The sequence below is a fragment of the Papaver somniferum genome, chromosome 7 (genome assembly GCF_003573695.1).
Source record: "Papaver somniferum cultivar HN1 chromosome 7, ASM357369v1, whole genome shotgun sequence".
Classification (NCBI taxonomy): Eukaryota; Viridiplantae; Streptophyta; class Magnoliopsida; order Ranunculales; family Papaveraceae; genus Papaver; species Papaver somniferum.
Window position 1 is genome coordinate 121,820,587 of NC_039364.1, and position 12,195 is coordinate 121,832,781.

The window sequence follows — 12,195 nt, forward strand, 5'->3', positions numbered from 1 at the left end:
TATTTATTTGGACATCTTTTTATGGTTTTAGAAGTCATTATCTATTTTCCAACTGGTGTTGTTAAAATCCAGATGTTTTTACGAGTATATGTCCTCGATTTAATCGGATAATACTATGCGAACTTGTTTTCGTATATGAGATGATTATATTTCCGCCATAATCAGGGGGGACTAAATACTACCCGACGTTTCTCTCCCATTTTGATCAAATCGAAAAAGGTTGTCTACTAGGCGTGAAAATATCTCATATAGCTTTTATATAAGCTTTTTCCTCTTCCGAGGAAATCCAGTCACATCTAGCAGATAAGTAGCGTTCTATAAGAGGCTACAGGTGGTGCTCCAATTGAGTCTACCAAATTATAATTCACCTTCTCAAATTTAATATCTTCTCACTTGATAATGATGAGATTATAATGCCCGCGGGCACTGGTACCAGATGATTGAATTTTATTTTATTTCAAAGTATGCATACACTGGAAATTATGTGAGATCGTGATAAGCTAATATGATTGTCGAATATTCATATAAAGTAGCTACTGAAATACATGACCGTGGTTTTGAACCCCTCTGCAGAGAAATATCGACATATGTGATTGGTTGGCATACAATCCAATTAGGTTGGACTAATTTCTCGATTGACGCATTTTTGGATCCAATACTTAACACCGCCAAGCCTACTAATTACAGGTTGGTTTAGTCATAATGCGTCGTTATACGAGAAATTATTTCGTTTGTAAAAACGATTTCAGGGTCTTATTTATTTTAGTTTATTTTTCAGACCCTAGGATTGATTTTTTTTTAATTGTTCTCTTTATAAAATGCACTTGGCGTGGTAGTCTTTGAAGGACTCACATTGCATTTACATAAGAAATGTGGTCGGAGAACATATTGAATTTGTAATTTTTGAAGGATTCAAATATTCAGGCAGCCACCTTATTTGCTTACATAAGGTTTAACAATCCTTTATGTGTTTTTGAAAATTTGAAAAATCTGGATTAATTAGTTGATTATATCAACTTCATAGGTCTCTTGAAGAGTCCTTAAAAACACCAAAATCCACGCTTTAGCAGCATATATTCTATTTTCTTTCTTTATTTCTTAAATCTGCAGTTAGAATTATGCTAGCATAAACTCGTCTTTGATATAGACCGGAGTTATTATTTGGATGCTTATTTTATGTAAAACCCATATAGTTGGGTTAGCATCCATATTTACGTCAAAAGTTGTACTCTTTTTCCTCCGTTTCAGGTTTTGTCCCATGTGGTTTTCCTGACAAGGTTTTAACGAGGCAACATCTCGTTGATGTTCAATTTTCTTTCAAAATGTTGATACTTGTACTCTTTTTCCTTCGTCCATATTTTTTCCCATTGGGTTTTATTGGCAAGGTTTTAGTGAGGCAATTTATTCAACATGGTGGTCATCCAAGGGGGAGTTGTATAATTCCGGTTATTTGGTGGATTCTCACCATTAACTAGGTCATTTTGTTAGGCCAAATCAACATAACAAGCCCTTAGTAATTTGGATGTGATTCTGATCCGTATAAGGTATGACCACAAATTCAGTTTTGTTCACTTATGGTAATTTATCTAAATCTTGGCTCTATGTTGAAGAAACTATATCAATAACTATTTCTGCAAATCATCTCCAAGAATCTAGCAACCCAACACACAAGTCATTAATGTATTTAAAGAAGCATGAAGAGTCGAGAACACTATCATTAGAAAACTAACACAAAAGAAGACTTCATCAACTGGCGAATTTCACATGAAAGCATTGATATCTCCAGCATTCAAGAAATAGTTCATCAAATTGGGAAGTTGTGACTCATTGATTTGAATGAGAAGATTTAACTGAAGTACTCATCAGGGGGAGCGCCATCATCGAAGGTGCATTTACTGGACTTATCGCGTTGTACTCTTTTTCCTTTGTCAAGGTTTTATCCCACTGGGTTTTCCTTGTCAAGGTTTTAACGAGGCAACATTTGCGTGTCCAACATTATTTCAAGTCTTTACGTGCTTATGCAGTTTCAGGTTTTTCTCTTTTGAGTTTTCCTGTTATGTTTTTAGCTTAGACACAATGTCATCAGGGGGAGTGTTATAAACGTGTAATTATGTTAAGAATATCTAGGGTAAATCCCGTTTATTACTGGGATGCCCTTTTGTCTAGCCTATAAATAGAGGCTCTAATGTTTGTCTACGATACACATAATAATAAGATTTCTCCGTTCTTCTTCCCTTTTGCTTTGTGTCTCATTCTCTCTTTCTCTATTTTACAACAATTATTAGTTAATTGGAATATTAGCACTAACCACATAAAGATTGTTTAGTCATTATAAAATTATTTGAATGTGACGTCCCAATAATAGGTTTCTTTTATCTAGTATGTATGACTGTTTAGGCCTACGTTTACATCCAACTTATTATGAAAACTTTATTCAACAGGATAAGAAAATAAGAAATGGAATTCAGACTTCCTATATATATTGTGTATGCACTAATTTTCAGGAACCTTTCATAAATGTTTTTGTACAAACATAGAAAATCAAGGTTTTGAAGTAATGCCGATTCCCAGTGTTCAATCAGTCAAACAACAGATGTATGTTACCAGAAGACGGTAACGTAATCTTTGATACAAGCACAAAAGAAGAAAAGGATAGAAAATCCACTACTGGTGGTGACCTCCCTTCCTTTAATTGTTATAAACTCTGGAATTTGGTGAGTTGTACTGAATAGGAGATAGAGGATGTCTTGGTAAATCTTGCTCGAAATCAATTTTCCTCTCAATTATACTGCATGTTTTGGGGCTTGAACGACGCTTTTTTCCCTGCACGCCAGTTGCGATAGATTATACTATGAGAATCAAGCAAATACTTTTAACTCATAACAGGTAATAAAGCAAACTGTAAGTAAAGTTATAATAAGCAAAGTTATGATAAAAGCTGCTAACACCTTTCAGATATGTGGATGTCAGCCAAATTCAATAAACTCATGTCATTACCAACTTAACCTTTTCTCGCCTCATTCTAGAATCAGAATATTTCCTACCCAATTATGCATTTCGTAAATGGAAGTGCAGGATCCCTCTATGTTGTATGCTAAACATATCTAGCCCAAAGGAAAGTATTTTCTTATTTAAGAATGTAATATATGCCTGAGCCAGATACTGCAACAGTATTTTATATGTTCATGCAAGAGTAGTAGCGGGGTGTGTGCAAACCCAGGGACTGGGAACAGAAACTGTCGAACATCACTAGGGTTATGCTGAAACCTTAAAACCTAGTTATGATGGGGGTTGTCCAGTTTCAAACAATTTTTTTTTCTTCCAAATTATTCTAAATGTAAACAAACAGGGCCTTCAGTATATGAAGCTTATCCTATTATTAATCAAAACATTACCTTTGTTGATGGACTGCTGGTATGTTTGTCTCCTGATCCTTGATGATGCCTTTCTCTGTTGCATTGCCTCAACAACCTTTTATTCTCCTCATCCAAGATAGTATTTTCTTCAAACAATGCTTTAACCTAAACCCATGAAAGGTAAATCATTAGATTATTATGTCTAAATGGATGTAAACCATGACAAAACCGAATTAAGAAAAAACAAACACATTTACCTCCTCCTCAGCTCTGACAAGGTTAGTTGTAAGATGCTCTTTGTCGGTTTGCAACGCTCTAATCTCAGAAGCCAATGCTATGACATTTTGAGTTGCTGGACTCAAGCTGCAGTTTAAGAAATTTCACCATGTTAAGCAGAGAATAAGGTTCCCATTTCTTGTTCGAATCTTCTAATTTTGCGGTGTTTTTGACAGGACGCAGTCAATTAACAAATAAAGTTATGCCGTGAGGTATTATTATGCAACAGTTACACAGGCATTTAGAACTAGTTGAAGCTTTGGGTCTCTTAGAGGCCGTACCGTACTTGTAGTTGTATGTCGGATGGTAAATGATTACATTCAGTAACCTCAATTAATATTTAATATATAGACTATGGTAGATGAATAAGGATAGGATTCCTATTTAGTTATTATCATATAGCTTTACTTTGTCTTCTTAGCTTTTGACATGACAGATCCTTAATTGCACTACAGCAACCTATGAACATGAAAATAGGAGAAGTAGCTATTGTGCTAGTGGTTACCGGTTATCTATTCCGAGCATCATGCTATGGTGAGATATATCTTAATTCTAACCCAGATAAAAGAAAAAGTCACACAAGGAGAAGAAGACCTTACCTGTCCCATATTTTGAGTAAACCTTGACATGATTCAACTCCACTATTTGCCTCTAGAAAAGCGTGTGCATTTGCCGCAGCTTCATCTTTATCAGTTATTGAAACTATTAGAGAGTCCAGCAGATGTGCTTCCAAGTTGGTGCTAAATGCAGAAGAATCGACCTTCAACACCACACAAGTACACTATTGTTATCCTTCAGTATTTTAGTTATATTCACGATTTCTGTTACCCGTAAAGCCTAGTATACATTTAATCCATCTAATAAATTAAGCGAAGGAGAATCAGGAGAAAGTCTTCATGTTAAAATAATATTGCACAAGAAACAGATTAAGTGAATGTTTCTTCCTAATGGAGAAAAAGCTTCTCAGTAATAGTAAAAGAAGAGATCAAACTATTTACTTGTTGAAACATTCAAACACATGTGTTCAATCCCTACTAGCTGTAATGCAATGAGGACTCCAACTTGTGGAGGACACTCTCACTAATGCAGTTGTGATCACTTGCAGAAAAATGAGACATGTCAGCAAACACATTCTGGGCTAATCTTTCACTTAATCAATTTGCATTTTAATCAATTTTCATTTTGAAGAGGTAAAAACAACTTGAGATTAGAAAATATTGAAGACCATCCACTGAAGGTTGTATGACTGACATGATATAAAAGTTCCATTCACCAACATGTTAGCATCCGAAGCCTTATAATGTTAGTATATTTCACACTCAGTACAGCAGACAAGTGCATTCTCATCTTATTGCGATGGAGGAAAAGCCAACATGGATAATAGTCTATAAGACGAACAAAACCAACACCAAAGAAATGTAAAATGATTTGTATAAACACCCTAAGTACATTTCTTGATAAATGTAACCGTGTTTTTAAACGGCCTTTCATGAGTTTATCTTTAGTTAACATAACACATGCAGGTAACTCTATAAGAGCAGATATCTACTAATGATTTAGAAGGAGTTCAAACGCATCAGTTAATTACAATTCAAAGCATGCACCATTTCAATCAGGACAAAGATAATAGACAAAACAAGTCGGTTCAGCTCCGAATGTAGTGAATAACAATTCAAAGTACGACACAGGAGGCTGAATTTTATCGGACAGAGAACTTCTATAGAACCAGTAAACCAAGTATCAATTGATCATTATACTGTTCCTGGTATAAGAGTGTCAATATTCCTAAAGATTAGCTATGTTATGGTGATTTATTCCCATTTACATAAGCATTTGTTACAAAGTGCACAGCTATCCATAATTCTATATTATCGCATTCTGTTAATAAAAAATAAAAGCTCTTTTCCTATGAATATCGCACGATAAACGAACTCACATTTAACACATACATTGTTAGTACTTACATTCATTAAGTCTGAATCGTCTGACATTTGTAGAGGGGAATTTCCATTCACCGTCTTGAATGAGGAATATTTGTTACAGGCAACCTTATTATCCTGCAACTCAAGCAACCTATTTATACCAAGCAATTGACAGTAGATCAGCAAATTTAACATGGACATAGAACTCGTTTAAAAAAGAAATTGATAAACTGCATACCGTAAACGTTCAAGCTCCGTAACCCTCTGTCTTAACGATATCAATTCTTCAGTAGCCTTTCTTTCATTCACCTATTGATACATTTTCCAGTAATTAAACAGAAGTCTAAAATCAACAACATGAATACGATGAATATCAAGAAAGGTTCAAGAAAGAACAAACTGGGAATTACCATGCGAACATCACATTGATGTTTATAGAAATCAAGTTGTTCAGAGAGTATCTTCAAGTCGTTTTCAACTTCAACAACACGAATCTCAGCTTCTTTAGCCCGTTCATCGGCTTCGTTACCAAATTCCATCAAAGCCTCTCGATCATGATCATATAATGAACATTCTCTTTCCAATTTTGAACATTGAGAAAGAAGATTTTCACATTCAAGAGCCAATTTCTGATTCTCCTCAACAAATCTCTTCACGGCTTGATTACTCATACACGCTTCAGACTAGAACATCAAAAGAATAAACGGAAAGATTTTAAGATGCGATATCTCTCAAAAGAAAAAATCAGAAAATTTTGCAAGAAAAGAACTAACCTTAGATCTTTTAATTAATTCGTCTTTCTCTTTCAACAGAGAATGTAAAACAAAGTACTGATCTTGAAGTCGTTTTCTTGCATCTTCAGAAGCAAGTAGTTTTGTTTCTAATGTTCTTTCTGATACTGGTAGACCTAGAGTATAATCGATTGATTCTTTGATGTAATCGTCAAGATCTTGAGGGATATCCATTTCTGTACTCTCAAAAAAACCCTAATTATCGTATGAAAAGAGAAAGAACTACACAAAAACCCCTAATCTTCCAAGTTCTGATTTTGAAGTACAAAACCTAGCAGAAAAATTGTGATAACGCAAACCCTAGATATTGAAGAGAAGAAAAGAAATTTGTGTTTTTGAAACGCAGGGGTTTTGGTGAAAGGGGGAGAGAGGAGAGAATAGCTGTTGGGATTTCAATTTTGACGGTGTTTGAAAATGTTTGGGACCCACTATTATGAAAAGTTCTCAACGGTTCATTAATTCGTAAGATTTTTGAATTGTTTAAAAAAGTTTGTGAAACAACCGCCGGTCTGAAAACGTCTGGGCATTTTTGCCCCCTTGCTCGATGCGCCGAGGCCCAAAAGCGAACCATGCTCCATACCTGAAGGTAAACGCGACGTGCTCGCATTTTATGGTTTGCTATGGGAAAACCAACCCTGACTAGCATAGCGGTGGTGGAGACTACTTCTAGTGCTACAATATAATTTTCTGTAATTGGTGAAACACAGGAGAAACTACAGTTTGAGGTTTGGCGTGACCCCGAGTCCCGAAGTTAGAACCTATGATTGTTACACGCACATGAGCATCAGCTAGTTCGGTAAGTTCGTTACAGGAGTTTATCAACTGTCTTGATACTTGAGATATTGAGAACTCAATACTGTTGTTCCCAAAATAATGTCATATATGCAAAGTAAACATGAGTAACGACATAAGAACAACTGAATATCAAACTCATCACAATATCTTTCAATAACGGTGCACACGTTATATACTAACACATTTACAAGGTTCAGGAACATATATAGACTGAACAAACCTCAAAGAAATTAGAGAAAAGTTCAGACACAGGTCCATGTTCCTTCTTACTACGTAAGACACTGGATGAGAGAAAATAGAGTCTTTTACAATGTGTATCCAAAACACAGCTCGCAAGCTCCAAGGATTTCACTTGCCACTTCTAGGTACACCTTCTCTAAACCATTTATAGAGCTTGATTGTCTTTATTGTAAATCTGGTCAGTAAAATTAGAAAATTCACGTCATTAAAGCAAAACAGAAGTAAACAGCATCAAGCATTCAATACTATTAAGCATTCATGAATATCGCATTACTGTAACACTTTAGACAATAAAAGTCATAGGAGCATGTATTGTAGGAGAAGTAGAAATATTAATCATGGACTGAAACAAAGAATAGCAAACAACAGATGGTAGTCAAAGCTTAGCTAGAAACAGGATTTCAGGGGGGCAACAAAAGAAAATAAAAAATTGTAATAAAGAACAGAGAGTAAGAAAATAATCCATTAGCATAATGCCAGAGAAATAAAACCAGGGAGTCCTTGAGAGCCATATAGAGAAAAATTGGAAGAAGTCATGATCTGGGTTGAAAATATACTAAATGGGTATCTAAATGGGAATCATGACCCAAATGATACCCGACATCTAGTATCTAGGTTCGGTTCTCATTTCTAAATGGGTATCAAGCCTTCTGTGTTATGACCTCCAAGAAAGGGCTTTTGCTTCTATAATCTTTCCCCATATACCATCACTCTTTGTTCACTAATGATATTCAAATTCAATTATTCTCAGCTCCCAAAATATACTCAGTGCTGCATATCCACTATATATCTGTAAACTTCAACAATTCGACGCCTTCAAACACATTCTTATTGGCTCTACAATATCAGTTTCGCCTTTGGAACCTATATATCAACCAGCCTACCCCCCGCAATATAAATCAAGTAAAAACAGGAAACCCAGGAAAACCTTCCAAGAGAAAAATGACAAAGGCAGAGTCGGAGAGCCATATGAAGTTGCCAAAGATTACAATTACCAACCTAAGAAACAAAATTTAATACTAGAACAGGAAAAAAGTACTTAGGAGGAACAGCATGATGCAGCTTGGGATCTTTCTGCTGGTCTGTCTACAAGAACCATCCCTGTTGGGTTTTGTGCAGGTTGAGCACGGGGCAACTTCTTTGCTGTTAGCACCAAAACAAAAAGCCAAAATCAGGCTACAGAATCACCAGAAAGTACTTGTCATAATTTGTCATAAAGAAAGTCTCAAAATGAATAATAAGACCAAGAGAAACCAGAAAACTTTGTAACACTAAGCCAATCCAAGAACATCAACTGGTACTTATTTCATAAGAAAGCATTTTACTTAAAAGTATTCAACTCATATATGAATAACAATGAATAAGAATCTCTATAAATAAATGTACAGGATCTTCTGAAAGGTAAACTACTTGCAATTGAAGGAGAAACATACAGCATTCCTATTTCATTAAAGTTTGTGAGACCCAGCCTTTCAGGATTTGATTTGTTTAGATTACCCACGCTGCATCTTCTCTTGCATTCTCAAATGCCAAAGCATCTGTGCTTTCTACATCCTAGTCCACGTACGACCATGATCCTAGAGTCTATCAGTTCACATACTACCGATGTTTCCCGCTATGATCATGCTACTAATTACGTATCAAGCAGCAGCTTCAAATGATCAACATCATTGATGCAGGTGCTAATGTTATTGGATCTCCTTTACTATTGCCTTTGAAAAGACTGTACTGATACTCTGCCAGGAAAATCTCTTTATTACTTGACAATATGGGTAAGTTCAACACAGACTCATTATCCACATATTGAAGTAATCATACTTTCAACTTTAAACACACACTTCGGCAAAAAATACTGAATGCTATAAGCAGCAGTCAGGACTTGCAGGTTGACAAATGATAATCATCCAATTACTGTCGGTCCCTAATGTCAAGAAAAATAAAACCAAAACATACCTATTTCATAGAATATGTCGTTGACGTTGATAGCAGTCTTTGCAGAGGTCTCCATGAAGAAAAGACCATTCTCTTCGGCATAAACACGAGCTTCCTGCGGCGGAAATGATATGACAATACGAATCAAGATAAAGATATGATGAACTTCGAAATGAAAAGATAAATGTCTATGATAAAGTCTGACTACATACATCTACTCTACATCACATATTCACATGCATTCTCGAAAAAGAAAAAAGAAAAATATCTAAGAGTAAATGTAAGATCCATGCATGTTGACATGCCACAATCGGTGTTACAAGCACAAGACAACTCAATATTGATTAGGGTACATAACAATGCGATTATCAAATTCCGGGTGGAAGAAGCGCAGCTCAATAAAAATGGGCACGATAGGGCAACTTCCACAAGGATTACGTGCCTCCTAAAAGTCTTTTCTCTAATCTTCAACATGCATCTATCATGTTTTTGAAAACATGACCAAAATACTGATAGGAAATAAAAACATAACAACAGCCTCCACTAGTTTCATAAGCTCAGAGACAAAAAGGATGTGTCAACAATTGGTCACTATGCTTCCTTGCTTTACATACCATGTCAAAAAATTGAGAGATTGAGAGATTGAGAGTTTGAGACAGGACCAAGGAGTAAAGCTTTCTTGGTTTAATAGGTAACTGATAGTTGCATTGCGAAATCCTCTTTTGCATTTATAATTTTATACCATTTGTATTTATCTTTAGATATAACAGCAGGAAACTCAAAGAACCGAAGAAACAATACTGACCTCAGCTGTCACCTTCCTTTTTTCTTCTAAGTCGGCTTTATTTCCAGCAAGTGCCATAACCATGTTGGGGTTACCTGAAATCAAGTACAGGGCAGATATTATATAGATGTGTAAGTAACACAAAATTTGATCCATATTTGAACAAGAACAAAATTAACCAAAAACCAATTTTCTTAAACGTAAGCCTCAGCTTCAATAAGTATATCTAAAGCACACCTTGTTTCTGTAGTTCTTGCACCCACTTCTTTGCACGCGTGAAAGACTCCTAAAAGTTTTAAGAACAAACAATCTATTAACAACAACTCAACCACTTGCTCCAAACTATAAAATGAAACATAGAACATGAATTTGCCCCAAAATTTTCAAATAACATTCCAGTGATAAAAAAACGAAACTTCTCAATCAATATATTTTATTTCTTCTCTTTGACAGGTAAAGAAGGATGCATGCAAGCTGAATGGTCCAGAAATAATCTCACTCCCAATATCTAAAACTTTTCAAGTTAAGTTCTAAGAAAGAGGAGATACAAATCAAGCAAAATAAAACAAACCGTGCTAGTTATGTCGTAAACAATTATTGCAGCAGCAGCTCCTCTGTAGTACATAGGAGCCAAGCTATGATATCTCTCTTGACCAGCCGTATCCCAAATCTCAAATTTAACAGTTGCATCATTCACAGCCAACGTCTGTGAGAAAAACGCTGCTCCAATTGTTGATTCCTGTCAGGACGCATACGACCAATCAATAATATGAACCAAAAACCCTAATCAAAACAAATTCATCATAGTCAAAATTCATATAAACTACCTGAAACTCGAGAAATTGACCTTTGACGAATCGCAAAACAAGACTTGATTTACCTGCTCCCATATCACCAAGCAAAACCTGCCAGTCGGAAATCAGAATCATCAATATATAGATCGAAATTCAAGTTAGATGATCAAAATTGAAACCCTAAAGTTGATGATTTTGACTTACAAGTTTCGCATTAAGATTGTTGTTCCCAATTGTAGCCATTGGAGATATTACAACTCACAGAATATTGACGAATCGATTATATTTTTACGATTATCTCAATGTTCTTTGGTAAATTAATTGATCTATAGAAAGTGAAAGAGGAGAGGTTTTTTGATTCGAGAATGCAAAAATATTGTGGAAGAAAACAATTAGGAAGTAGTAAAGAATAAAACTCCACCTGTACACGTAATCGCACCAATAACACTAGATCTTCTTAGAGATCCGTGTTTGACACAATTTCGGCCACTGGATTTAATATGCGGGGGTCGAGAAAACATCTACAGGTGTACAATTAAGGTCGACGGTTTCCTTGAGCTGACGCGATACTGAACAAAATTTCTTTTTTTATTTATTTGCAACAACCACCGATTTGGACTATTTGAACCGAGAACTGTAACATTCTGATAACCTTTTGAACCGAGAACTGAACATTCTGATGACCTTTTATTGGCTGTCATGGGACTATCGGAGGTGTTTGGGGTACTTGTTTCATAGGGCTATCCGAGGTTTATACTTTATATAAGGTGTTTGGGTACCATGAGCACGTATTAGAAGTAAAAGAAAAAGGAATTGTTTTTATTGAATTTAATTTATGACTTTTCGACAATATTTTTTCAAGTTGTTTTCAAGTATTCTCTTAAACATCCACAAGCGACACTAGATAAATTTAAAAAAAAGTTGTTGGTTTTAAATGAATGCGAAATTGGGGGATAAAAAAAGTAATTGGGGGATATTGATTACTTCCCCAAACCCATGGTGTGTGCTAAGGGGTGATTTTTGAGTATGAAAATACTAAAATATCCTTTGATTAATTAAAAAACATTATGGAAAAGACCATTATACCCTTTCTCCTAAAACATAAAAATCAAACAACCAAAACATATCCCCCATTCTCTAAATTCACTACCGGCACTCTTAAGGTTAGGTTTTGAAGAAAAAAAATCATCGTTCTTCATCGATTCTTCGTCGATTCAAAAATTTCTTCGTCGATTAACCTAACCGAATCATAAACAATGCCTCTACGAAAGAAAACAAATGCCCAATCGAACTCAAAATCGATTA

At 35.3% G+C, this 12,195-nt stretch overlaps 2 protein-coding genes across 3 annotated transcripts; both read right to left on the reverse strand.

Moving 5' to 3' along the window:
• Positions 1–2,497: 2,497 nt before the first annotated feature.
• On the reverse strand, positions 2,498–6,711 carry LOC113292944. Its single transcript, XM_026541747.1, has 8 exons — positions 6,328–6,711; positions 5,965–6,237; positions 5,793–5,863; positions 5,597–5,705; positions 4,232–4,392; positions 3,614–3,719; positions 3,396–3,521; positions 2,498–2,823 (listed from the first exon to the last, which is right to left on the reverse strand). The coding sequence occupies exons 1-8, from the start codon at positions 6,517–6,519 to the stop codon at positions 2,689–2,691; spliced, it is 1,173 nt and encodes a 390-aa protein (XP_026397532.1). The 5' UTR covers positions 6,520–6,711; the 3' UTR covers positions 2,498–2,688.
• A 488-nt stretch (positions 6,712–7,199) lies between these two features.
• On the reverse strand, positions 7,200–11,273 carry LOC113298296 (ras-related protein Rab5-like). 2 transcript variants are annotated; one of them, XM_026546995.1, is made up of 8 exons: positions 11,095–11,273; positions 10,924–11,001; positions 10,668–10,835; positions 10,334–10,382; positions 10,118–10,191; positions 9,334–9,427; positions 8,420–8,523; positions 7,200–7,555 (listed from the first exon to the last, which is right to left on the reverse strand). In XM_026546995.1, the coding sequence occupies exons 1-7, from the start codon at positions 11,131–11,133 to the stop codon at positions 8,420–8,422; spliced, it is 606 nt and encodes a 201-aa protein (XP_026402780.1). In that variant the 5' UTR covers positions 11,134–11,273; the 3' UTR covers positions 7,200–7,555. The 2 variants fall into 2 exon arrangements, with proteins under 2 accessions (XP_026402780.1, XP_026402781.1); XM_026546996.1 differs by having other exon boundaries at positions 7,205–7,555; positions 8,380–8,523.
• Between the last annotated feature and the right edge of the window lie 922 nt (positions 11,274–12,195).

Excerpts from the sequence above, each read along its gene's own strand:
- LOC113292944 (XM_026541747.1), bottom strand. The coding sequence starts at position 6,519 with ATGGATATCCCTCAAGATCTTGACGATTACATCAAAGAATCAATCGAT. Across the intron at positions 3,720-4,231 it reads TTACTCAAAATATGGGACAG|CTTGAGTCCAGCAACTCAAA; the intron begins GTAAGGTCTTCT and ends CTTAAACTGCAG. Across the intron at positions 2,824-3,395 it reads CCAGCAGTCCATCAACAAAG|GGAAAAAAGCGTCGTTCAAG; the intron begins GTAATGTTTTGA and ends ACTGGCGTGCAG.
- LOC113298296 (XM_026546995.1), bottom strand. The coding sequence starts at position 11,133 with ATGGCTACAATTGGGAACAACAATCTTAATGCGAAACTT. Across the intron at positions 10,192-10,333 it reads GCAAGAACTACAGAAACAAG|GTAACCCCAACATGGTTATG; the intron begins GTGTGCTTTAGA and ends ACTTGATTTCAG. Across the intron at positions 9,428-10,117 it reads AAAGGAAGGTGACAGCTGAG|GAAGCTCGTGTTTATGCCGA; the intron begins GTCAGTATTGTT and ends TTTCCGCCGCAG.